Source organism: Ambystoma mexicanum, chromosome 2q (genome assembly GCF_040938575.1).
Source record: "Ambystoma mexicanum isolate Mex_15411 chromosome 2q, UKY_AmexF1_1, whole genome shotgun sequence".
Taxonomy (NCBI): domain Eukaryota; kingdom Metazoa; phylum Chordata; class Amphibia; order Caudata; family Ambystomatidae; genus Ambystoma; species Ambystoma mexicanum.
This window is the reverse complement of record NC_090924.1, coordinates 1,319,604,910-1,319,631,610: the sequence shown is the minus strand read 5'-3', so window position 1 is coordinate 1,319,631,610 and position 26,701 is coordinate 1,319,604,910. Positions and strand designations below refer to the sequence as shown.

General features: G+C 45.0%; 1 protein-coding gene across 5 annotated transcripts in view; it reads left to right on the top strand.

The window, feature by feature from the left end:
• SLC4A7 (solute carrier family 4 member 7) overlaps window positions 1-26,701 on the top strand; it is a 1,353,206-nt gene that overhangs the window by 1,036,362 nt on the left and 290,143 nt on the right. For all 5 annotated transcript variants that reach the window (XM_069648779.1, XM_069648778.1, XM_069648775.1 and 2 more), the window contains one exon: window positions 23,780-23,848. In XM_069648779.1, coding sequence (XP_069504880.1) covers window positions 23,780-23,848 — 69 coding nt within the window. The remainder of the gene's footprint in view (window positions 1-23,779; window positions 23,849-26,701) is intronic.

Sequence of the window (26,701 nt, the reverse complement as noted above, 5' to 3'; positions counted from 1 at the left end):
CTTGCTTCTGGAGGGTCCTTAGAAGGCTCCTGGTGTTTTTAGCCGGATTCGTTCTGCAGCAGACGTACTCTACTATGGACACTAGACCCCTGGAATTGGGCTTCTGCAGCAGTGGAGAGGCACAGCAAGTTGGGGAGGGTGCACAAGAGGAGTTTGTCTCTGGGTTAGTTGGTCCTACTAAGACAAGGGTAGAAGATGTTCCGTCTGTAGCTTCTCTGCTGAGGTAAAAAAGGTCAGCACAGCATCTGGGCTTCACCGGGCAATTGAAGGTCCAGGTGGTTGCAGCGAGCATCGTTCACGGTACTTCGGATGTTCTTCCAGTGGTTGACTCTGCCTGTAGTCCCAAAACCCTCTCCTTTTTAAGCAGGTTTCTCCCACAGCCAGCCAATCAGGACTAGTTTCGTTTCAGGCACTCCTGCAGACATAGGAGAGGAGTTTCGGGACCCTCCCTCACATTGTCCTTCCAGACACACTAGGGCAGGTTTCAGGGATAATGCCCGCCAAAGACAAGACAAGGGCTCAAACCTGTCAACACACTGAGTAAAAGCCAAGAAAGACCTCACAAACAGAAAATGGACATAAAAGAAGACTGGTGCCATTTGGCAAAATAATCACCCATGGGTGCTGGGTTCCATGTGTTAAAATCGCAGCAAAAATTGCCATTTACACAAAGAATTGCGGCAAAAAGGCATTGTTTTTGCCGCTGCAATACATGTAAAGGATGCGGGGGACACCCCCAGACCCATTATACCAGTTTAGAGGAACGGGGGACCAGCAAAAGAGCTAGGGGTCTCTAAGGTGGGAGGAATTTAGTACTGAAATGATAATTCTCCCTAACAGGAGCCATGAATCCCTCATATGATACCAACTGACTGAAGATCCGAAAAAGGCTCCCGAAGAGGCCTTGCAGCATATGGCCCAGTTAGACTTCCTGATCTCCGATGACCCTGAACTGTGCTTCAGCAACTGGACTAGTGGGACCAACTAGTCTCAACGCCTTCTCAAGGATCAGCCATATTGAGCCTTCAGAACTGTTCCTGGACCAACTGGTGGACTGACAAGCTCTCTTGGGGGCTACCTCGCCAGAGCAGTCGCAGTTCCACGCTTGCACACTGAACTTTGTTATTCTCCAGCTTGTGGTTCAAGTTAACTTCCCTCCAAATTTCAGCATTCCAGCATCAAGGCATCGCGTCCTAGTGCTGCTACTGTGACCACAACTGGATGGAAGTCTGTCTTTGCCTGTGTGCGGAGACCGTCGCTGGAACTTGCTGTCGACCGTCCTGTCAAGGGTCCTGATAAGTTCTGCATCGGTGAATCTTGCAAGATGCAGCCTCGGCGATAAAGATATGTACCTGGGCCTGACCGGAAGAATCCTTGCAACCGCAGCTCCTAGGTACCTCTCATAAATGCAGTTCATCAGTCATGTCTCCCCCACCCAAATCCCCCCCCCCCCCCCCCCCGCCACCCACGCTCCACCATATATCATCCACTGGATAATATGCAAACAAGACCCTTTGTCTTCTACCCTTCCATTCCACTGCCTTTTGGTTGTCAAACCTGGGAAGTAACTCCTAAAATACGAAAGGCTATTTGCTGATCTAGTAATATTTGATGAGTGCCTTATTCCCTCACCAACACAAGTAACTTGTAACTTGCTGTTAGGCAGAAACCTGTGCAGTTCCCTTAGGGACCACTGCAAACGACTTAAGACTACAGGTGTTTGGCAGTAAACCCACTTGGTAGCAGTCTGTACCACACAGATTCACTTGGTAGCTGTGGCTGAGCAGTCAGACTTCCCTCAAGAAGAGTTAGGCAGTATGCAGAGTATACACAATAGGTACAAAGTCACAGTAGCACAAACACTGACCAGAGCTTTGGTGTAAAAGTATATAATTATTTATTTAAAGACACACTTGGGATTTACACAAGCAAAAACGAGGTAAGTAAATTCAGCACACAGTCACTATCATATATATACAACCTTATTCACTTATTAGACAAGTCTTAGTGAGAAACACCACTTATTTTCAGACAGAGGTGAGCGCTTAACATAAGATGACACACTAGTAAGTTGTAAAGAAAGGGAGGGAAAAAGGCAGAGTTAAGGAAGCACACAAGTTTCAATACTTTTACAAAGAACCACAGTAAGGCAGGATAGGCAGAGTTCTACTGGAGAGCAAGGAAGTCAATTGCAAGGCCCACTCTTGGAGAGAGCAAGCAGAAGGGGTTCAGGTTCACAGTGGGGTTATGCCAAAATTAGTTTGCACAAAAAGGATGAAATTAAAGTCAGGAAAAGTTAGCTAGGTTGTCCCAGGCTAGCCCAGGTTAGAAAGTCGAGGCTTTATGGTCACCCTGAACGATCTGTCACAAAGGAAGCCAGGCGGGACATAGTACCTTAAGTGTGAAGGAAGCTCCAGCGGGGGCAGTTGTTCCTGGCAGCAGGTGTAAGTCGGCGTTTCTTCCAGAGGAAGAAGGTCTCGCCGTGGAGGAAAGATGAAGGTTGTTGCACTGCCAGGGTAGACACCAGCCGCGGAGTTCTTCGGTTAAAAGGTACTACCCTTCTCTTCGCAGTAGTGGTAAACCGTGGTATTCCGGTTGCCGGGGTGCTTGGCACGGGCAAGGCGGCCACGAGATGCTCCGGGAAAGTGAAAAGAAGGCAAAACTGGTTATCCCCACCAGTCAAAGGAAGAAGACTCTCCGGACTGGAGATCTCCTCTGTCGTCGGGGAAAAGTGGTGAGGCGGTTCAGCAGGGCTCCACCGGTGGTGTCGTCGTTGCAGGTTGGCTCAGCTTCTCCCTACTCAGATTCTTAGGTCCTGTGGCGACTTCTGAAGTTCCAGTCCCCAAAGCCCTGCTTTTATGCAGCACACCCCCATTCACTCAGCCTAGCTGTCAAACATGCTAAGTGGTGAGCCGGCCAGCTCACCACTTGGGCCAATCACCCAAGAGTGCGACTTGAGTTACGAAGGTAACTCAGTCCAGGGTGCCTAAACCCCCTCCCACACCCCCTGTGGTACCCAGACAGAGTGGCACCACTTTTGGAGGCTTCTGTGGAGAAGCCCGCCAAAAAGTGGAACAAAGGGCTCGACTTGGGTTGGAGTCACAGAAGAGAACACAAACGCCATTTTTGAATCGAGTTCTGGCAAAAAAATACCAACCGGTGAATTAATAATTAAATAAACCGGCGGTATGTTCGAGGCTATATTAATTAAATAATTAAAGTTGGTAGCCTCGAACAATGGGAAAATCCCATAGAGATATATTTGCGGTCGAATATAAAAAGTAGTATGCACTGCTACCAGCCAAAACTCGATCAGGGGGGGCGGAGATGTGCCCCCTCGACTAACAGACCACGGGGCAATCGAATTACCCCGACCAGTACGTCCACAATATGATGGTTTGCACTGGTTTCTGTTCATAATTTGGGTCTAGTAAAGCCAATGGTGACTTTACATGCCTTGGGAGACAGTAGTCAGTCCCAGGGTATGGAGTCTATGTTGGGGGGGGGGGGGGGGGGGTCGCTACGACACCCCTGGGTTACGGCACGGAGGGTGATGTGTAACCCACATCAAAAACACATGAGACCCTATGGAGTAAAAGACCCCATAGCCCATAAAACACATGGAAAGATAAAGGAACACCTCAAATCATGTCTAAGAGTGGGAGTAAAAGAATCTCACTCTTAGCAGGAGAGAAAAAATAAACCCCAAAAAATCCAGCAAAGCTGCTGGGGGACTCACTAGGTTTGGGAAATTAGCCTTACAGAGTATTCTCCCTAACACTTGCCTCCAAAGACTCATTCTGGGGAGAAGCATTGTGCCTTATGTGTTTCAGCACAAGGCACGGTTCTTCTGAGTTTGAACTGCTTAAGTTGGAGAATTCCCTTGTGAACTGTTTGTTCTTTACTGTGTTATTTTACTTGCCTGTTGTGCTGAATAAGTCATTTTAATACATATATAAATCTATGGTGAATGTACATGTTTATTATTGTATTGTGCGATAATATCTGTTGGTTTCATTTTTCATAGATGCGTAGATGTTAAATAAGATTTTCGTATCGTTGATAAATCTTCCTGACCTCTCAACTCCAAAAAGTATTGCTTTGTCTGGGTATCTATTTTCCTTGTCCCGAGATGAAGGGATATCTTTTTCCCCTCACCTAGTCTTTGTCTCTTTTTATGGGGGACTTTGACTCTCCATAGTGCATGGTTGAAGTTATAGTTTCCTACAACTTTTGGGCTTACGCTGGGTGGCCTCTATGCGCTCCCTTGTTAATTTCTTTCATGTACTTGGGTGAACTACAGTTCCCAAGTAGTGAGAGAAAAATGCGGGGAAAGATTGCAGAGGTAGTGCTGTAGTTCCTGATAAAAACTCTGTTCCTGGAAGCTGCCGACAAGTCCACCACTGGAACCAAATCTGAATAGGAAGATGAAGAAACACCATCTGAGACGATTTCCAGCGACCAAAGACCCTGCTCTGTAACCAGAGCCTGCTGTTATCCTTCCTTCCAAGCAACCTCAGGACTTCGAAAACAACAACCCCGACCCAGAGCCTGGTGAGATTCACTGGACTCGAGAAGACCTGCATTTTGAGCCATCCCAGGTTGTTCTGCGACCTTGCAGGGCTGCAATACCCTGGGACCTCGGCCAGTGTGCCTTGCACGTTCCTCCAAATCATGATGGAGCTTTGTGGGCATCCTGCTGGACCTCCAGAGACGTGAATAATTCCCCGCACTAGGGTGCTGGACTTTGCAAACGACAAGAATCTTACCAGTGATATTCAGTCTTCTGCATCCAGCCACAAAGAACCACTTTCCTGGAGACTTCCCCATTGATCCTTGCTTCAAATATCCTTTGAGTGTCTTGTCTTTAGTCTTTACAACTGGGAATTCAACGACTAGGTTTTTGGCTGCATTTACTGAATTCCTCCTGCTGCAAACTCTTCTGTGCTGATGTACTGTATTGGCTTGGTTATTACTTGCTTAGAGTCCCTTGTGTTTCCTGCGATTGGGAGTCCTCTCGTCCAGTTCTCCCAGGCCCACTGCTGGAATCCTCCTAGGGTGTCTTCTCAGAAGTCTGTGGATCCTCAACTCTAAAGTGAAAAGCATACTTTTTTGACCAGTCTTCCTTCGGAACTCTGACTTTTGCTACCTTTGTGCCTTCTCTGTTGGATCTAGTGCCCCCTCTTATGCCACTGAGAAAGCTCATGTTCCAAGAATAAGGTAAAGCCTTTCTAAGGATTGGGCCTGTTGCCTAGAAAAGAGAATGTGTTAGTGTACTTGTAAAAAAGTTAGTTGTTAACTGTAATTGTGTGTTGTGCCATTCTGAAAAGTGTGTATATATGGTTAATTTACTCACTTGTGAATTAGTTGTGTGCCTCTTCCCCAAAATAAATGCTGTTGTCTCAATTGGGCTTTGCTTCCCCTGACCTGCTGTTAGCCTGTCTACAACACAGCAGCCGTAGGTTATACTTACTTTAAGTTGCTCGTAGTCCTTTAACAAGTATATAGGTTTTACTTGCTTTGGGTTAGCTTTGTGCCATCCTAAAATAAGTTAGTTATTGCTTACCTCAATCTGTGTTCCAGTGACCTGAAATGCAACTGTAATTGTATTATTCACCAAAAGGTCTTACTTACCAATTATGACCGTGTTATCATAAATGTTGTTATAGGTATATACAGTTCCTTGAATCTGTGTTCAACTAGTCAGAAATGTATCCTGGTAACAGGGTTGGTTGATTATGGGATTTCTTTGCTGAGTGTCACTGTATAACTGACGGGGTCAACTACCATTGTATTACAGAAACTAATCAGAAAGTCACATGGTTTTACGCTCCATGAATAGGTGTGCCCTATACTAAATGTGCATAAGGTCACACTTCCCTAGAATTACTGTTTGGTATATTGAAGAAGGTTATATCGGGAGGATAGCTCAGCGGCAACGTGCCCGCCTTGGAAGCAAGAGGTTACGGAGCAAAACAGGTTCGATCCCCGGGTCCGCGCTTAGAAAGCTGGGTATTAAGCGCGTTATAAATAACCTATCAATTATGCTTTGGTCTGTGTACCTTCAAGCATTGTGGTGTTTTTATAATTGTTTGACCCTGACCAGTACTTACCCCAAAACCTAACTTGGCCTACTTGTAGTTAAAATAAACTTTTATTTTTTATAATACTTCTGGTTGTAAGTGTTTCTATTGAATCCTAGGTGTACTACAGGTTCAGTGTACTTTCCTACAGCACCCTCGCCTTAAGATAATCCTGGATGCTCTGTCTACGCTACCAAATACGCTGGTGGTACAGCCTTATTCTAAGAGTGGAATCTTGTCCTGTCTCAGTTGAATGGTTTTATTAAGCCCTTGGTTGGACTTCAGAAAAACTGTCCTAACAGTAGAAGGCCCAGAATAAATGACTATTTTTATACTTGCCTGTCTGAAATGGATTGTGTGGACTCATTGAGGGTCCCTGACCCCACTCAATGTCCTGAGAATAACCTTGAGCGCTTCCTTGATTGGGGTTTTGGCTAATCTCGGAGTTCACTATAACTAGGTTGGCCTCCTAAAATCTGTCCACGAGGCCAGATTCTAGAAATATATCTTTGCACTGCCTAGTTGTAGGTCTCTAAAAACGCAAAGCCGTTATTTTGCAGATGGCAGCCAACAATGTATTGTTGTACGCCTTCTGGTAAACCAGCCATGGCGCCTTGTGCCAGATAGTGTTTTCTGTATCCTTTAATAGCATTAGGTTGCTGATTTGCCTCTTAAGGTCTGGGTGCATATTCATGAAGTTGCCTCCAAGGGGGCCTCAGTTACTTTCACCATCACTTATCTTTGGACTTGAGTTTGAAGGCAGCTGTTGAGGCTTCTCCATTTGGCAAGCATTATGCCAGATAACAAACTAAGACTGATGCCCAATTTGGACAGAGTCAATGTATTTGACGGGCCCTGGTAGGTAGGATGCTTTGCTTTGCCATATTTAATAGTCAAGCTATTCAGTCTTCCCCTAGGTATGGAGGAATGAGACTGCACATACCTATAAATACAAGTACTCTTATGATCCTGTCCCTTTTCCTCCTTACTTTGGTGTTGTCTCACAGAATGGGGACAGGACTAGAGCCAGTTACCATGCAGCAGAATGTCAACTTTTCTAGCATGTACCATTACAGTCACATGCCTGGGCCCCCACTCTAAGCACCTATGTAGAAGTGGAAAAATAAATCCCTGTGCCTGTCCCACTACAGTTTAATATTTGAAATATTGCAAGTGGTTAAATCAGAATTCCTATTTTGGGGATTCTAGGGACACTTTCTGGTGTCCCCGGACTGTTGCTTGCCCCCCTCTGCGCCCCCCCTTCCACCTCAAACCCCAGTCTTTTTTGTTAATGGACATTTGGTGGGCAGAGGGACTTCAGTCCCTATGCCATTAAGTCACTTCATACCTTTTAAAGTATATGGTCTTGGTATGTCCCCAAGGTTCCCAATACCAGGGGTGCATTATAAGCTCCCCTTTTTTGCCCTACAGGTGATTTATTACCTTATACACCTTATACAGGTATTGGGGAGTGTCAGGGTCCGGCTTGACTGAATTCCACAGGAGCTGATGCTGGCCCCACAGACCCTCACCAAGGGTTCACCTCTCAACCCTAAAGTGAAAGCTGAGCTGAAAACCCCAGGAAAGGGAAAGGGGAATTTGGATAAAACAACAGACACTGCAGCCCTGCAACCTTCTGGTAGGCTCTGGTATCTGTAGTAACAAACACACTTGGTTACTTATACATCAGTGTAAACCTTTTTCTCTAAATTATTATTTTTAAAACAACTCTAACTTCTTTACCTCTTATTCCTCTGTTTAGAACTTAGAGGTTAATTGTCTGTAGAGAATATCTTGAAAACTTTTGTAATGTTTCGGTGTATATTGTCACTTGCCATTCCAGTCTTTAATATTCTGAAGAGGATGACTCTTGCAAACACCTTACAACCTTAGATATTCTTCTTTGACTTTAAGTTCACTTAACTCCATAAAATTTACATTTCCAAATACTCTTGAGAAATGTAGTTTTTCTTGAAGTATTGAATTCTCGCTGCATTCATGTGATTAACACGTGAAATCACAAAACGTGAAAAATTGTCCTCGCGCTAAAAATTACACGAGCACGTGAAACACACACTTAATTCCACGCGTACAGGAAACATGCGCACGCTCTGAAAAAACAATTTTCAATCGCCAACCGAAACACGCGCTAAAACTACTCGCACTCAGTTAATATGGACTTGTGCTCTATCGCAATCCAACACGCGCTCCCAAAGACGTTGCTGAAGTCATGAAGACTTGCGCGCACGTTAAGCAGTCTTGAAACACATTTCGCACAGTTTACAACTTTAAAACTTGCACGCACAGTCTTTTCAATTGTTTTCTCCTTATTGTAAATAAACTGTAAACGTTCTTTCTCTCGGTAAGCTTTAAACTTCTAAACTCTTTGTTTCTGATAAACAATGGAAGTTCACTGTGAAAATCTTTAAGCTTTTAAAAGGAACAATCCCACCTGATGTCTTCTTGATCTCTCTGGCTCAGCAAACGATTTTCTTACTTCTTTAGTAAATCTTCTGAACTCTGAAAGGCCTTACTTAAGGAGCTTAATGCACCGTTTACCAGACCGGTGCATTACAACCTGCAATGCCGGTGCCACCAGCATCTGCAGGGACCTGTTGTGACCGGGTTGCAACCCGGAATGGGCGCGGGCACGCTACAGCCGTGCCAGTAACAACGGCATGATGTAAGCAAGTGCACCTTCTGAGGTTCACAGACCTGCACTTACTGGCATCCAGATGCTGGTAAGAACGGGTACCATGATGCTGTTAACCCCAGGCTCATGGGGCAGCGGTAAATGGCAATCTGCTGTGTTGAAACTTGCCACAGGTGCACACAATCAGCACAGGTGGAGGCAATGGAGTCGGGCACAGCACAAAAGGAGCACACCCACACACCACATCCCTTCCAAACACAAAATGCTACCATTAGCAGTTGCAATACTGGGGCTGGAGGGCATGCCTGCACTGCTACTACTCCAGCAGGCATTGAACCAGGGAATTCAGCAGTGGAGGAGGAGTAGGAGGGTGAGACAGGGACAGCACATACCACCAGGACAGGCATTTGTACCCCGCAGGCAGCCACCAATACCTTGCCTTAGTGCCAGTCCACTCGACCTAACCCCTGCACAGATCCACACTCTGTACCGCCTGGACAGGGACACCATATGCACAAAGTGGACCTCGTCCATGACGACCTGGTAAACTTCAACATCTGGACAGGCATCCCCCTTCGCTGAAGGTAGCGTCTGTGCTGCACTTCCTTGCCACAGGCACCTACCAGCACACTGGGGCAGCTGCATGGCATCTCACAACCATGTGCTCAACCAGGTGCTAGATGCCCTCCTGAAACATGGAAGGGGCCACATATATTTACCACGGACTGTGGGGCAGGTGAATGATACCATGCCTAACGTAAGTGGTATGCAAAACAGAGTGGTGTCTGGGAAACTCTACCAGCACGAACACAGCCCATTGACTTGTTCTTGGGTGGATGGCCCCTGGGAGAGTCTCAACCAAGTCTTTAGCTCACTGTTCTTTTCACAGAGAAGAAATTTCACTGCATATCAGTCTGTCCTGCCCAGGGGCAGTCCAGCACTGAAATGCTAGGCAATTCTCCTCTGAACTAAGTTACCAGGGGATCCAGACGTGGACCCCTTGCTCACTGCTCTTAGAGAGACACCGCTTCACCTCGCTGATGCCCAACTAGGCAGAAACATGTGTATGGGGTTGCTGTGGTACTCTTGTTCAGAGGAGAATTACCTAGCATTTCGGTGCTGGACTGCCCCTGGGCAGAACAAAGACTGATATGTGGGACATTTCTTCTCTGTGAAAGGAGCAGTGAGCTAAAGACTTGGTTGAGACTCTCCCAGGGGCCATCCACCCAAGAACAAGTCAATGGGCTGCTGTGTTCGTGCTGGTAGTTTCCCAGACCCCCCCACCCCCTCTGTTTTGCAAACGTAAGTGGTGCCATCGAATGCACCCATGTGGAGCTGGTAGTCCGGCATGCCAAGGAGGAAGTGTACCGCAACAGGAAGCTCTACCATTCCCCGAATGTCCAGATGGTGTGCGATGCAAGGCAATTAATCACGTATTGCTGTGCAAGATTCCCTGGATCCACACATGCCATGGTGCTGGTCAATGTACCTGGCTACTGGGTAAGTCCAACAGGGCAATGAGGGGCGTTGCGTGGGGGGGTGGAAGAGAACCACAAGCATAAGCAACCTGTCTTCTGGCTGGGGAATGAGGGGTGGGGGGATGGGGTCACAAGCATAGGCAACAAGTCTGCTGGCTGGGGTATGAGGGGTGTTGCTGGGTGGTTGGGGGGACACAGCCACATGGGAGGCAAAACTGTGACCCCAATCACCTGAACGACACAGCCAATGGATGCAGATGTGGCATGCCTACACAGCTGTGCGTAAATGCAAGCAACAAACAGTGCCCACCCCAGCACATGCACCTTGCACAACATTGGACATGATGAACCACGATGCACCACCCTGCAGACACAATGCCTGGAATACATTAGCGGAGCAAAGTCCATCACGTGACTTGCAGCCATGCCTGGGGCAAATCCAACTACCACACATGGAAATCTGTCACTGCACCCATCCCACAGGTACACTGCAGACCAGTATACCAGCCCAGGCATCTCTAAGGAACACTTAAAATTGCAATGGTGCAAGCAAGGAAACTTATCACTGATCAGTTACCACCTCTAACCTTTCAGTGAGTGGCGCAGGACTCATCCACAGTACCTCTGCTCCACCAAGCCAGTACACACCAGCCCCCTCACAGTAATGTTTGACGTCACTGGCGGTCCATACCGCCATTGGGCCTTGGTCATATGGGGGAAGGCGGTGATGGACAAGTACATGGTGACATCAAGCCACAGTATATCATGAGGCACATCAGGCAAACATGTCATGATGCATTCCACATGTATAGTACAAATTTGAAATGCATTGCACCCATCAGACGTCAGCAAATGATGGTCATTATCAACTCAGTTGTGTGAGTGCCTCACTTGATGGAAAGCTCCCTTAGACGTGAATGGCACACATACCCCCCCCCCCCCAAGCATGGGTCATCCCTAAGTGCACTTACCTGGGTCTCACAATGAGGAAATGTCAAGTGCTGTGATGATGAATCTGTGGCATGTGACCATACAGGCATTGCACACAAGGAATGACAACAATGTTCACAAATACTTTCCATTGATCCTGTGTAGGTGATGCCGGGTATCCCTTGAAGCCATGGCTCCTGGCTCCTATCAGGCAACCAATCAACATACATGAAGAGGACTACAACTGTGCACCTGCACGCACTCGTGTCACGATTGAGCAGACTTTTGGCCTGTTGAAGGCCCGTTTACGCTGCCTCAGTAGATCGGGAGGGGCACTCCTATACAAGCCTGAGAAGGTGGGCAAGATAGTGTTGACATGTGGCATGCTACACATGTGCATCCAGCGCAACGTACCCCTGCCATGGACCAGATTCCACCAGAACAAGAGGATGGTGGTGTGGAAGATGCATGTTGACCACGGCACAATATGAATGAAGGACGTGTAGTACGCCAAACTTTGATTGCACATTACGTTGATGGACTGGGTTACACAAGGCACTTTGAATGGGGGACACTGGGCACTGTTAAGAAATAAATTGACACACACTCAATAAGCAATGCACACCAGGTGTTTTGAATGATTCAGAACTATGTACAGTGAACGGGAACTCCTCGATATGCAACAAACTACCCCACCTCACGCACCCACGCGCCTCAGCCCCCATCCTACTCCCCCAACATGCCGCCACCCACCTTCCCCCCCAACATTCCCACCCCCCACACCTCCCAACCCCCTGCACCCATTTTAAGTTAAACTATCAGGCTACTGACACCCTCTTTTGGGTGGAGGGGGTTGTTCAGCTGGCCGGCGCAGACTGCGCATTGGCCTGCGCACCGGGCTGGTCGGAGTAGAACTTTCCGGTGTTGAGCTGGTCGAGGCAGGCCGGGAGGGTTGTGGGTCGCACTCTGCAGCGCGATGCTGGGCCAATGCGGGCCACCAACTGTGTGACCGCCTCGGTCATTTCTGCCATGCCCTCATGAACGCTCCAGGCCACACGGCAGACGGCACGGCTAATTGTCCTGGTGTTATCCTCCATGGCCTTGCGTGTGGCTTCACCTTCCGCTATGTATTGTCTAACCATATCCTGTATGGCATGCTGCCGCTCCTCCATGCGGGCTAACTGCCCCTCCAAGTCCCGTATGTTTTCCGCAGCTGGTTGTTGCATGGGAGGTGGTTGGTAACTTCTTCCAAGGCTGCTCTAATTTATGGTCCTCACCTCCGAACTGCGTCCACCAGATCCATGTCCCATAGAGTACTGTGGTGTGTAAAGCATGGTGGGTGTGTTTCATGTCCTCCGACGTGCAGTAGCCTGCTGTGTCCGCCTCATCCTGTTCTTAGTCCTCCGCGCTATGTGGAGCAGATTGTGCCGGCTCACACCTGTCCCTTGTGGCTGTTGACTGCGGCCCCTTGACATCACTGGCCGCTGGTGATGCATCTTCCTCCACATGAGGTGTCTGCTTGGGGGCTGGAGTATTCTTGGCTATGACCTTTGGAGCCCGTGTGTCTTTTGGCATGCGTGCCTTAATGGCACCAATGTGTCTGGGCTGGGGACCCTGACTATGTGTCGGAGCTAGCTGCTCCTCTTGGCCTCTGGCCTGTGCACCCTGTTGGCTGGTGCGCTGATGTTTGGGAGCAGTGGTTTTCCTTGGGCAAGCCCTTGACGTCGACGGCCTGGTGGCATCATCGTCCCCTCTGCTCATAAATGCAGGTGTTTTTTGGTAGTTGAGGTGTGTTCCGCATCGCTGTCTGATTCTGTGCCTGTGGGGGGTGGAGAGGCAGGGAATCAGTCATGTGTGAACGTACATCCTACATGCATCGATGTTAGTACATTTTGAGTTGTACATTGTCATGTCGGGGGTGGGGGGAAATGTGTATTGTTTGGGCATCCTTCTGGTGGCCTACAGGTGTGTCGTGGCTTGCGTGCTGTAGCCATTCCTCAGGGGCTGTGTGCAATGTGCTGTTTGGTTGTCTCAAGTGTGCAATCGGTTGTGATGTGTGCACCATACATTGAGATGGCCCAGTGGTGAAGCCTGCATCTCGACTGTGATGTGTGTGTGTGCGTGCATGCATATGTTGCTTGTGTTTGCAATTGTGGGCTCATGTGGTTTGTGTCAGTGGGGTTTGTAGTGTTTTCGTGACAGCAATATAGCGTTTGTGTTAGGGCTGATTTTAGGTGGGAGGTGATGGGCCATGTATTTGCTCTCATCTCCTTGCCAATTGGATTCCACCATTATACTGGAGGTATTGGGTGTGTGTGGTGACTTTTGTATTATGCAAAGGGTCACTGACCGTCATTGTCCGGTAATGGGACTCCCATCTCCGAGAGCCTGACTCCCTCTATGGCCTCCATGTCAATTGCAGAGCTGCAGGTTTACTCCCACGTACAAGCTTTATGGGTGATGTTGCTCCACCACCTGTTGCCTGGGCCTGGCTGCGATTTGCGGACAAGATGTTGCGTACACACAGCCGCAGATCGTCCCACCGTTTTCTGCAGTTTTTCACACTGCATGGGGTATTCCCCACTGCGAAGACATTCTGGGCCACCTCCTCCCAGATGTTTTTCTTCCTTATTTGGGCGACACGGCGCAGGTCTGGACAGAACACGACATCCGCATACTCGACCAGGGTGTCGGAAAGCATGTTTAGCTCATCGCTAAAATGGGGCATACGAAGCTGAGGTGTGCCTTTACGGGTAGCCTGAGACATCTCCTTGCTGGCAGGGTACACAGTTTGCAAATGCAGGTCCTGTACGCAAAGACACAAAGAATTGCAACTGATTGTGTTTTTCAAGATGGCCGCCGGATCATTTCCCATTCCAGCAGTATGTACAGTACCGTTTTGTACAGCATCTAGAATGCCGGTACCAGTGTCTGCGGCATCATCCATGCTATCGGGGGTTTGGAGGGCCTTACTGGCATGTCGGTGCAGCCGTTACTGGTATGTCGGTATGCGCATGCATGCTGACTCTGAATCAACAGTTGATTCCGGCAGCAGTGCAACAAGGACACGGTTGCACCAGCATGCCGGTAATTTGCAATTTATACCGGCCAACTCGTAATGAGGCCCAATGTCCTTTTATAAACCCACGTCTGCGTTGAACTAACAGCGCTCCATGGCAGTTTGGGTCTGCGGGACCTTCTGTCATCTTTTCTCCTTTTTTGTATACAAAATACATTTGTTTTCCTTGCAAAGACATGCCCAAGACCTTTTCCTTGGGAGTGTTTTTCATTGTCCGATTGTGAGGGGCTCTTGCCTTACAGTAGCTATTGGGGTACCAATGTTTTTCCTGTTTTAAAACAAACCTGCTTTTGTCTATTTTGTGTTTCAGGGCTTCCTTTTGTTCAGGGTGACCACAAGGTGGATTTAAAATGGCTGTTGTAACAAGGTCTCTTTGCGAGCTCAAAATGGCAGCCTATATATTGGTCCTAACTAGTTTAGGGAAAGTATAGGTCCCTGAACTATCCCTCTCTTCCTGTGGAGGTGGTGAAGCGTATGTGGCAGTCCTACTGACAACCAGCATGGTTGGTCATCGGAACCTTTGCCCCAGCCCCTTTGTGCAAAGGTATATAGGCTGTTTTGCTGCTGCTGCCCTCTTTCTTGTTCCTGTAACTTGGAGCTGGCAGGTCTGCCGACCTGATAATGGAGCTTTGACACACATCTTGCTGATTTTGCCATTTTTCAAACTCTCAATTTTCAATACTTGCAAAGTGCAGTGCCTTGGCCATATCCCAGTTTGCAGTTCTTGACAATAGAGGTCCATTACAGGCTTCCCAAAAACTCCCAGTGATGCCCCACATCTACAGTAGCGAGCCCTCCACTCGAACAGTTTTCTTGGACAATTACAGCTGCATCCCGCAGTTTACGGCCGGGATCCTCTGCTTGGATATGGGTCGCTGCTGGTGTCCCGAGGGGTGCTTGGACTACATCATACCTCCAGCTTGGGAGGTCAGAGGGTTCCGCCAACTGCTGTCCCCATCATGGGAACATTTGTTGCTGTGCTGCTGTTGCCTTTTGTTTGTCGAGCTGGTGGAACATTTTCTTGGGTTCCAATGTCTTGCTAGGGTTCTTCTCGCCAAACTCTCAGATGCAGGGTTGAGGTCCTGAGAAGAGCCTTTGTTTCTTTTGTGGGTCACTGGTATTGTCATTGGCTAAGGGTGGAAGTCCCTGCCAGCAGAATCCTGACATGCACACCTGTGGAAAATAGCAGTTTACTCACCAGGTTGTTTCATGCTGCTGAAGCAGTTTTTGCTGAAACTACTGGCGCGAGTATCTATCTTTTGAGTCCAGAGGTGGTTGATTTATTCGAGATACTCACCCTTGTATGTCCCTCTGCTCCGGGGTAAGAGACGTCTTAGAGGGATGTTTTTCCACAGTTCCCACAGATTACTGTTGGGGACCAATTGTTCTGCTGCTACTTTCTCTGTGGCTCTGGGTCTATCTTCCAACCTCTAGAACACTTCTTTGGGGTCTGTTATGGAGATGTATCATTTTTATGCTTCATACCCTCTCCCAGTGAGACCATCGGCGTGTTTTGCTGGACTTCTGGACTTTTCTTTCAATCCTGACTGAGTGGAGCCTTTTCCCATTCTCTATCCAACCTGTACTATGGAGTCTGTCTGCTCCATAGCTCTTAAAGGCATCTGTGTTTTTACTACTGCAGTACACCGCTCCTTATGGGCAGTGTTGCTGGGGACACTTGGGGTTCTCCTTTAGACTCTTTCTATATCCTCAAGTAACTACAGTTCTGATACTTAGTATCTCGCCCAACACGCCATAGTCTGAGAGATTGGCACACACCACCTTTAAGTGGCGTGCCAAAGGGATACCAAGTATCCCCGTTCTCTCAGCTCCTGTGAATATTTAGTCAAATAGGCGATCACCTAGTTATGGCTGGCGGCAGTGGATATTTTCTACCAACTATTGTGGATTTTTTTTATACCAAAGGCTATATCTATAGCCTCGGTAGTGCACAAAAGGGGCACCCAAGTACCAACTTGCGGCCTCCCTTCTTTTTACGCCATTACTAGCGTGGTTGTTCTTAACCCTTCTACCATTCTGGGAGGGGGATATCAGTATGTGTTTTGCCTTTGGCGGGAACCCGTAGGTATCCCTGCCTAGGCTCCAGAGTTTCTGCGCAGTCAGGACGTGGGAGGTGTGGGTTGGGGTTCCACCCCTTCTGTCATTTGTCTGCCAGAGTGCCTGAATAGGTCCAGCTCCAAAGGGGGCTTGGCTGTCCGGATTGGACAGCCAAACACCCCTTTATGTAAAATGCTGAGAGAGATTAGAGGAGTGTGCTGGAACTGTATAAAAGGTGAAACTTCTAGAATGAAATGCAAGTTGACCACTGGAAGCTGGAGTAACCGGAGAAGACTACCAGAGACGCCTGCAGACCCTTTGCAACACTGTAAAGCAACTACTGCAGTCCTGACCCTGTTCGACAGAGGAGCTCAGAAGAAGACGGCTCCTTCCCTTTGGCTAGTGGGACCAACCAGTCCCAAGGCAAACTTTTAAACGAGCCATCTCCCGAGGTCCGAGTCGTTTCCAGAGCTGTGGAACCCCAATACTAGGAGACCTGCTGCCCATTTCGAGTGCATGATCGTGGAAAGACTGAATCCATCCAAATCTTTGAACCCGTATGGACACTACAGAGATCCGATCCAACTCTCCTAGAATCCCCCTCACCATACTGTAGGACTGCAGGAAGCGAAGAAGATTGACAACGCGATCCCTGTCCTTTGTTGATGCTGCAGAAATGGCGCCAAAACCGTAGAGTGGACCAAGAAGTTTCTGAAAATCGTTCCCCAGCGCCTCACTTGAGACTACTTCTGAGAGATCCTGTCCATTGTCCTGCCTTCAGTCATCAGATGAAAGAATCTGGAGGCCGGGTACAGAGCTGCAACATCGCGGAGAATCCAGCACAAACATTTTCTTCTAACATAAGGTACAGTGGAGAAAAAGGTATTGCTTACCTGATTCCAAGAAGTCGCTCCAGAGCGTTTAGTGCATGTAGAGGTGTCCAGGGCAACCCCATCTTACCTCTGACCCAATCGGCTGCTTGTGCCCCCTTCTCGAGTCCGATTTTAAGGTCTCCTTTGTTAGTTAACGTGCTGCTTCAATAACTCTAGGCACTGGAAGAAATCCACAGGAACTCTTCGTAATTTGCTGATTGTCAAGACTTCAAGCCCACTCCAAACTGCCTTTAGCTAGGGTTGCGTTTTTGGACTTAACTTGCTGGTCGAAAGAAACAGTCTCTAGAAGCTTGAACTAAGCTCATGCTACAGTAACCATTTTCCTCCCTTTAAATGACTTTACTATGTGTTTGCAGAGTAAATGTATTACTGTATAAGCCGTTGAAAACAACATGAGTGCACAATAACCGATAATACAAGAACATTGTTTTTATTCCTTTCTAACGTTGCTACAAACGTAACCGCGAGCCACCACAAAAGTGCAAGTGCCCTTTGAAGTGTATTATCAAGTATTCCTAAGTGTTCGAGCATAAACGTCTGAAGTGTTTAAAATGATTCTGGTGTAAATATAATAAATGCATACTTTTTGTATAATTATAAGTGTAAGTGCTTCTTTGTTGTGCCCGTCTAGCTAAGATTCAGTGTACTTGCCTACAGCTCACATCTTCCTCTTAAGATGAGCCTGACTGCTCTGCCACGCTACCAAGGTCCTGAGCTAGTACAGACTGTTACTAAGAATTGGGGATCTACATACTACTGGGATAGCTTACTAAAGTCCCCCTGCCAGTAGGACTTTAAGAAAACTCACTTAAGTCTCCTGTGGCGTGTTGCAGAATCTGCACCTTTGGGGTAGATGTGGTGTACCTCCATTAAAGCAGATGACCCTTTGACTTCCCAGTCCCATAGATCTTGCATCCTGCTTTAGAACGCTGCAGAAACGACCATGGGGTACCTGCTTGCTTTTGGACATTTTTCCTGTGCCCTCTAGAAGGGGTCCAGTGTGCTCCTTACCAATACTTATTATTTTTAGAACTTAACTCCTGATTTTTAAAGACCTGTTCTACATTTCTGCAATCGGACTGCATTTGTAACAATGTCACTAAAGTTAGTAACCACGGTCTATTTTTTTCCCCCGAATTGTAGGAACAAGATTATGATTTCTAAAACATTATGATTTCTAAAACGTTAGACCAATTCTTTAAAAGTATTTGGGTTTGTAGTTTCATACCTCACAAGGCTTTGATGTTTTATCAGGTATGCATATGCCATTAATTTTAACATTATGCCATAGGAGGCTCCAAATGATTGTGAATTGTTATATACCTTAGGGATTTTTAACTTTCTTCGTGCTGGTAAAATTGTCTGCACTTTTTTTTTTCATTCCACACTTCACCAGATGTCAGGTGCTGATCATCAGGTCTAGGATCTTCTACAAGTACCACTGTTGGTTTGTGTCTTTAGGACACAGTAAATAATTGTACAGGCCCAAAGGGTACTTAGCTGCTTGTTAGGTTTCATGGTTCCCTGGATTCCCACAGCCCCATGTTTTATGTTGGATGCTCATCTCCAGTAAAGAGTCCACATAAAGACAGTAAAGAGTCCACATAAAGACAGTAGGGTTAGAGTCCTTGTATAGACGTTTGTTTTTTTTATTTATTTTTTTTTTTATTTGATGAATATCTTTTCCATACTGTGTATTATTTGAGTACTTATTTGAACTGATAGTGCAACTTTATTAGTTTATATATCTTTCTGTATATCAGGGTGTGCAAGCCTGTGATCAGGGATAATTGGGCTGTTGGGTAATTAGAAAAAACTGGGAAAACAAAGAACAAGAACATGGTTACTTTTGCCCAATCGCACGATCATCTTTAAGAAATTGGGAGCCCGTAAAGGATGAGAGGTATGAAAACATAGAAGAGGCACGGTTCCCTGATAATGAGAGGGTTACATCATATGAAAACTGGGAAGATGCACCATTGTCAACTTCTGAGATCACATCGATGGATGGCATATTTAATAAGGAGCGATTGTTGAAAGATGTATTGCAACATACAGCATTAAGTATGAAAACTATAAAGATTGTTGAAAAAAATGCCTTTGTGTAGCCCGTTCCTGCTGAATAGAAATAATATATTGGAACTCTTGCATCAAATAACTGATCTAAAAGTTAGATCTCCAAAGGATATAGCATTAGTAGAGCTACCATTTACAGCATTGGAACCAAATTGGGCAACTATTTAGTCTCTCCCATCATTACTGAAGTGGTTATGGGTTATACAAATAAGTTCTCAGAAATTAACTATGATCTCCTAAGATGCCCCTGGGTCACAAACAACAAGTAATGAGACTAATAGGGGGGAAATGTGGGAATAAGGATTTGGGGCTGGATATTGCCAGCCCTTTGAAATGAATTTGCTACTAAATCAAAATGTAACATTTAATGAGGGAAGGAGCCAATTTGATGGGAATTGTGATGACATTAACAGCCCAATCATCATTATGATGATAGATGCCTCTTCCTGACATGGAATACTAGGGGCGATCATTCGTTTGTGTCTAATGCTACTGGTTTGTCCTTTCTGCTGTAAGCTGATGTCTTTGCATTACAGGGAACATGTCTAATGAGTCGTTTTTTTGTTGGATGGGTATTGTATTGTCCAGAGGAGGGCTACCAGGAAAGGGAGAGGTAGACCATCACAAGGTTTAATAGTGCGTGCAAAAAATCATTTGACCCTATTGAAGTATCAGATTCCAGATAATTGCCCATTTATAGTGGCAGCAGCTGTGGAGGTGGAATTGTTTAATAGGAAGTAGAGGTTACTTATTATAAACGTATACAATCATCCAGCTAATAGTGAAACAAAGATTATAGGTCATCTCGAAATAATCCTGGATGATTGTTTGGGGATGCATTCTGATGCTCCATTTGATATTGGGTAATCTTAATTTCCAACGTTTAGATAAATCTCTTAAAGAACAGGCAGACCACTTATTACGGTTTGCCAATCAACTAGGGGCCACTAGTAAACAACATACAGAGCAAAATGTAAAGACCTGGAATTTCGACTATGCCAATTGTATATGGATATATGTTCCCTCTGCATCACACCATTCACATGGACTGGCGGTGAAAAGGGATCTTGGATAGATAGCCTATTCCCGCAATTGCTGTTGAATGATATGGGTAATTTTGAAATCATTCTAACATCCGCTAGCAATCATGTAAAAAAATTCCATCTAATCTGTGCCTTAGAAGAAAAGTAAATGATTGGCAGAATTAGGATAAATAATACTGATAATAGAATACATTGGACGCCCAAAAACATAAATGGGTATAGCTCTATATTTGGTGAGCTATTTAGTGACAACTGCGTGAATGGTGTCTAGCGCTAAAGAGTATGAACAAATAGCTAATCGTTCAAGGCAATATGTCCAAAATGAACAAAGCAATAATTTGAGTATAGGTTTAAATACAATTTATGATGGAATTGTAGCTAAAGAGCAGCACATTCTGTATAGAGAGATAAGAGGGCTTAAAGACAAGGTGGGGAATAGAGCCAGTGTTTCGACAAAGGAAGCTAACCTGAGAACTAGTTATAAAAACCTTGTGAAAAGGCATAAGGCTTCAATGTTTACAAAAACAATTCTCTAATGCGACATATGGTAACAAAGGCGGATGCCCAGTGTTTTGGGCCTTATTTCACAAATATATTTCTGGTGGTGGAATGGTTAAAAAGTAAATTAATTGCATATTGTAAAGTAGATGGGATCTGCATATTGTACTTTGAAGAGTAGTTGCATTAGTACTGCACGAGCGTACAAAGTTTCTTACCTTAATTACCTATCACTAGATGTTGATGAGAAGGAAAAAAAATAAGCAGTATAAAAGCTTCGAGTGCACCTGGACCCGATGGTGTATCTAATTTAATATACACGAAAGACCCGGTGTATTGGGCCAGGACTCTGCTCATAATCTACATGGCCACCTTGGTTTCTGGCATAATTCCCACCAGTTGGAAAGCCTCTTGTTTAAAAAGGGAGCTAGGTATAACCCCACGAATTATAGGTTGTTAGCAATGTCAGATGTGAGCTCCAAGCTATTTGTAAAATTGTTGCTTCAAGAACTGAACGTCTGTCTGGACAAAAGATTTTCTATTATTCCAATCACAATTCAGTCACGCAATGGGTACTTCATCGAATCTGTGGACATTATCTTGTATGGAAAAAGATGGAGCTGAAAGAGGGGGGGCACTTCATGTTTCATAGACTTTAGAGGAGCATTTGACACAATAGAGATATACTATGGTGTAAATTAGAAATGTGAAATGTAAGTCCTATTGTGAGAACTTTATGCAAACACTGTAGTACAGGTCTGATTAGATCAGGGTGGCACCCTGAGTGGGTTAATAGGCACACACTCTGGATTAAAACAAGGATGCCCCCTTGCTCACACCTTGTATAATCTATATACATCTGAAATGGGATCAACACTGGACAACTACAATCTTTTCCCACCCAAAATAGGTGATCAAAGCATAGTTTGGTTACCATATGCGGACAACACCTCATTACTGGACCATACACAGATTGGCCTACAGAGAAGCATGGATGTTTTATGCCAATATTCTAGTGAAAGCAGTCTGATAATACATGAGCAAATTAGCATTATTTTGTATTTTGATAAAGTAAGAAAGCTGAAAAAAATGTGTGGAAAATGGCTAATGAAAAAAATAAGTGGTTCGCTCTTGTGTGCATCTGGGTTATATCTGATACTATAAATGAGGTAAGTTGAAGCGCATGTAACCCCAAAAAATTGAAAGGAGATTTCTAGCAATCCTAAATTTGATAAAATATAAAGGTGGTTATTCGGTTGAAGGCCTCGTGGGGCTGGGGAAAAACGTGTTTGATTCTGAGCTTGTGCTATGGATTAGAGATTTACTTTGCAAGAAACGCAATGGAAGGAAGTTGGAAGCCACATTGTGGAGGAGAGAATTGGGGCTCCCTAAATGTGCCCCTGTTGTGGGGATTTACTGTGAACTCGCTCGAACCTCACTCATAACCTTGAAGAAAATAGTGATGGGAGTGTTCGATTTGCGCATGCCTGGGATTTGTAGGCTTTTGCTGAGTGCTAATGATACTGTGGCCCCATTTAAACAAATGTAAAAAGGAGACTGCCCTTTTTCTGGAAGATATTTGCTTTGAAATTGATGCAGACAAATTCGAGTTATTATGGAAAAACAAATAGACACTTACCAATATATGGGATAGAAATGCCAATGCAACATCACTTGGCAAATCTAAGAAATATGAGCTATATACTTGTCAGAGCTTCCAGGTCAGTTCTCCTTGGAAATATCTTAATCACTATAATAGCAAAGTAAAAAGATGTATAATGCTGCTTAGGTTGGATCTCCTCCCTTCGTTTTCTACAATTGGGGCTTGGTACAGAGTCCCTTATAATGAGCGTCTGCAGACTTTGTGGCACGATAGAAACCACAAGACATCTCCTGACTAACTTTAGGAATTTGAACCATGTATACTCAAGGTTTTAATAACTTAAGATATAAAATAGACAACTATCACACAGATCAATCATGTTCTATCATTTTCAGGTAATCTTACTGTATTACATTATACAATGTGGTTGCACATTTTTTTAAAAATTGGCAGAAAATTACAATCACTCTTATTAAGAATAACATATGTAGGAGATGGGTATTATATGAAAATTAAATTGTATCTTTAGAATTAATTTAGGTTATTAAATGTACATTAAAGCATAATAGACTAAGGTTGGGCTTTGAAATTAGGTTGTTGAATGAAATGGATTTTAACAATGTTTTTAAACATGAAAAACTAGCTTTGTAAAATGGAGTGTGCATTTCAGTAAGTTGCTATTTTTTCTTTCTTGTTGGATGTACATGTATATGTCAAAAGGTTTATTTAACCATAATACTACAAATAATCTATTATTGGAGTACTTATTTGAACTGATAGTGTGGCTTTATTAAAGTATATATCTTTCTGTATATCAGTCTTGTATTTTCTAGAGATGTGTGCAAACTAAATGTACCTTTTAGGCCAGTCAAGTACCCCTTCCAGAGAATTGCATCTTGTCGCTCTGTCCACGCTCCCAACCTGAAGAGGGGAACTGTCCTGTTTTTACTATGGTCTCAAACTTCAAGAATAGCACATTGTATAATCATCTCTTCTAAAGATTTACTCTTCTGTTTTTCATTGAAAATGTACCAGTGTGTGAAAGTTATCCACTACCTTCTTGGCATCTTTTGTAGTGTATTTATGCAAAACTTTAAAGGCTTCAGAAGGTGTTATTTGGGCTTTTTTTTTGCTGAACAGTGTATTAACATGTAGTCAGTCACACATCTATTCCAGTGAAGTGTGCTTCTGTTAGATTTTCCTGTATGTTATTCTGACAAAGGTTGGACAGTTTACTACTCTTCCACACACCAGTAAACCAATCAATAGGTTTTGGTGGTGGGAATAGGAATTCCAAAAAACCTGTTCTTAAGCTCTGTGAATGTCCATGTGTTGTATATGCATTTATCTGTTTTTTAATGTGTACTTCAATCTTGTGTTCTCAGTTTATTCCAATGCCTGTGCTCTATGGAGTTTTCCTCTACATGGGAGCATCGTCTTTAAGAGGAATCCAGGTGAGGCTTCCTGTTATTATTACCATTAGAGCAGTAATGCTCACTTACTACTAAACCTCTGCAATTGCCACAAACCGCTTTTTGTGGTCTTTCTCGCAAACATGATTTCTTATTAAGCATGATGAGAACATGTTAAATTACTGTTTTTGTGACATTAATTTCAGAAGGCTTGCAATTTCTACCCTAAGTAAGATGTGTATTCCACCTTTTTCCTTCTGTTTCAGTAGTCTGAGTCGAAAAATGGTTCATGGTGGCATTGTCTGTCATGAATTAACCCTCCTTGCAGTGTAGTTGGAATGCTGCAAATGGCAATAACAAGCATTAGCAAAGCTTTAGTTCTGGCCGTTTCAGTTTTTCATTGCATTGTACATTCTTCAACTTGTGTCTGCTTATTAGAGTAGAATTCCTTTTTATGTGAAATTCTCTCCACCTCTGAGTCCCCAGCACTTCTAGCTGGATTCTTGTTTTTATTCTGACTCCGCTGAGTGAATGGGACCCTTTTCCCACGCACTTTTCCTCTGTTTGATAAGCTTTTGGATACTCTTTTGGAATTATGCTTTCCTCTAACTTTATGGCATCTGTAATTTCTTATTGCAGCACACAGCATTTTATGTGCAGTGTTGCTGGGAAACTCCTTGAGTTTTCCTTTTTACATTTCTGTGAAAACATTTGGTATCCGGGCAGGGGGTCATTTTCAGCCTACCTGACCTCTATCTTTTGGAATCGCACACCCCATCTTATGTGTATTGCTGAGGGGACACAAGGTATCTTTTTCCACTTATCCTGTAACTTTCTAGTTACAGTGACAAGTTATGAGTGGCTAGTGGCAGCTATTTTTCTACCAACCTGTGTGAACTTTTGTTTCAGGCTGTCTTTGCAGCTGCAACGGGGATACAATTCCTCTAAAATGGTGGCTATACTTTGTTCTCCCCTTCTCTAGGTGTCTTCCTTTGTTAGGCCGCCTTCTACATAGCTGGGTGGGGGTGGGAGGGTCTTCATGAGAATGCAGTCTTTGGTGGGTTTCCCTTGGAAAGCATGCCAAGGCTCTATGTGCCTTCAAGGATAGGAAGTGAGGGGGACCAAAACTCCCCTGGTCTTTGTTCTACAGTGTGCCTGCTTGGAACCAGTTCAACTGTGAGGCTGCTGTCCCCTGGACAGCCGACCTTCCAGACGTGTATGAGAGGGTTATGGTGTTGATTGGTGGGCTTTGTCAGTTCTTCAACATAGGTGAGGGTCTTAGAACTCAACCCCAGAGTCTACCAACGCCTGCAAACACTTCCAGTGCCAGCTGAGTAACCGCTGTGTCCAGACATCAACTTCTGAGCAACAGGGAAGACCGGAAAATGACTACTTCCTACCCTGGACTGGTGGGATCAACCAGTCCCAAGTCCAGCTTCAATTTGAGCCATCCCTCGAAGAGCTGCGACCTCCACGGCCTGCAACTCACGAATACCCAGGGTAATGTGCCAGTTTGCTATGCAATATCCACCGAAGGTCGGTTTAGTCTGTCATTTGGTAGGCACCCTTCTGCACCTACAGTGACTGGATCCCGTTCCTGAAAGCCCCTCAAACGAGACGAGGACCAAGAAAGGGCGCAAACTCGACTGCACAATAACTGATCTGTATCCAGAGCCTGTGAAAGGTTCCAACAAGCCAGTGCTGCAGAAATCCACTGCAGGGCATCCCACAGCTAGAGTGCATCAGACTGCTCCCTCCAAATGACCTTCAGTCTTCCAGGCCGAGAAACCCGAACCGGGGACAAGTCTCCTCCCCTAGTGGCCAGATGTGCTGCAGTGAATTTTCCACTGAAAAGGTACTGTTAAGCCTTGGTCTTGCTGTGATTTTAGTGCACCAGCAGGGCTGCAGTTAGGTTGTTACTTGCACCCCTCTTCAGGGCACACTAGGTCCCCTTGGGGTGTGTAGGACAGTTTTTCTGAAGTCCAACTAAGGGCTTAGCAAAACCATTCAAATGAGACCGTACAAGACTCTACTCTTAGTATAAAGCTGTACCACCGGAGTATATGGTAGCGTAGAAAGAGCAGCCAGGATTATTTTAGGAAGGAGGGCTGTAGAATCGTTACAAAGAAATTGTAGTACACATATGGTCCAAAAACTCTGATGTATTGTACATATAAAGGGTTTATTTAAATACAAGTATGTCCAAATAGAATCTTGGGGGGAGAGGAGTACCATCACAGATCATATAAACACTATAAAAACACAGCACTATGCTTTGAAGTACACCGTCAACAGTATAGGCCTTATTTAAAAAACTGACAGCATTTCTCTGGGAGTCAAACCTTACCGAACACATTAGTATAGGGCACACCTATTCAGGGGGATTAAAAACCATTAGTTAATTTTAGATTACTTTCTGTCATACAAGGGCAGTAGACCCTGTCAGTTTTGCAATGCTACTGAGCAAAGAAATCCCATAGTCCACCAACCCAGTTACCAGGATACTTTTCTGAATAGTGGAACACAGATTCAAGCAACAGTATATACCTATAACTACTGTGAGGATAAGTTATACCAGATGAGTAAGATCTTTTTGTTACTATTCAACTCAGTGGAACAGTCTAATATAAGCAAGAACTCTTACACTAATTTAGGATTGCTCCAGGCAGATCAAGTTAGGGTAAGCAAGGGAACTTGTGCACCTATTTTCTGAAATAGTTGGTGGAGCCAACCACATTACTATTGGGAAAAAGATAACCAATTCACAGGTGAGCATAGTAACTTTACATATTCTTTTCAGAATGGCACAACACACACTCAAGGTAAGTAAGAGCGTTTGTAACTGCTCGTTATGCGAGTTAGTTACCAACTAACACATTCACAAGTAAGTACTTT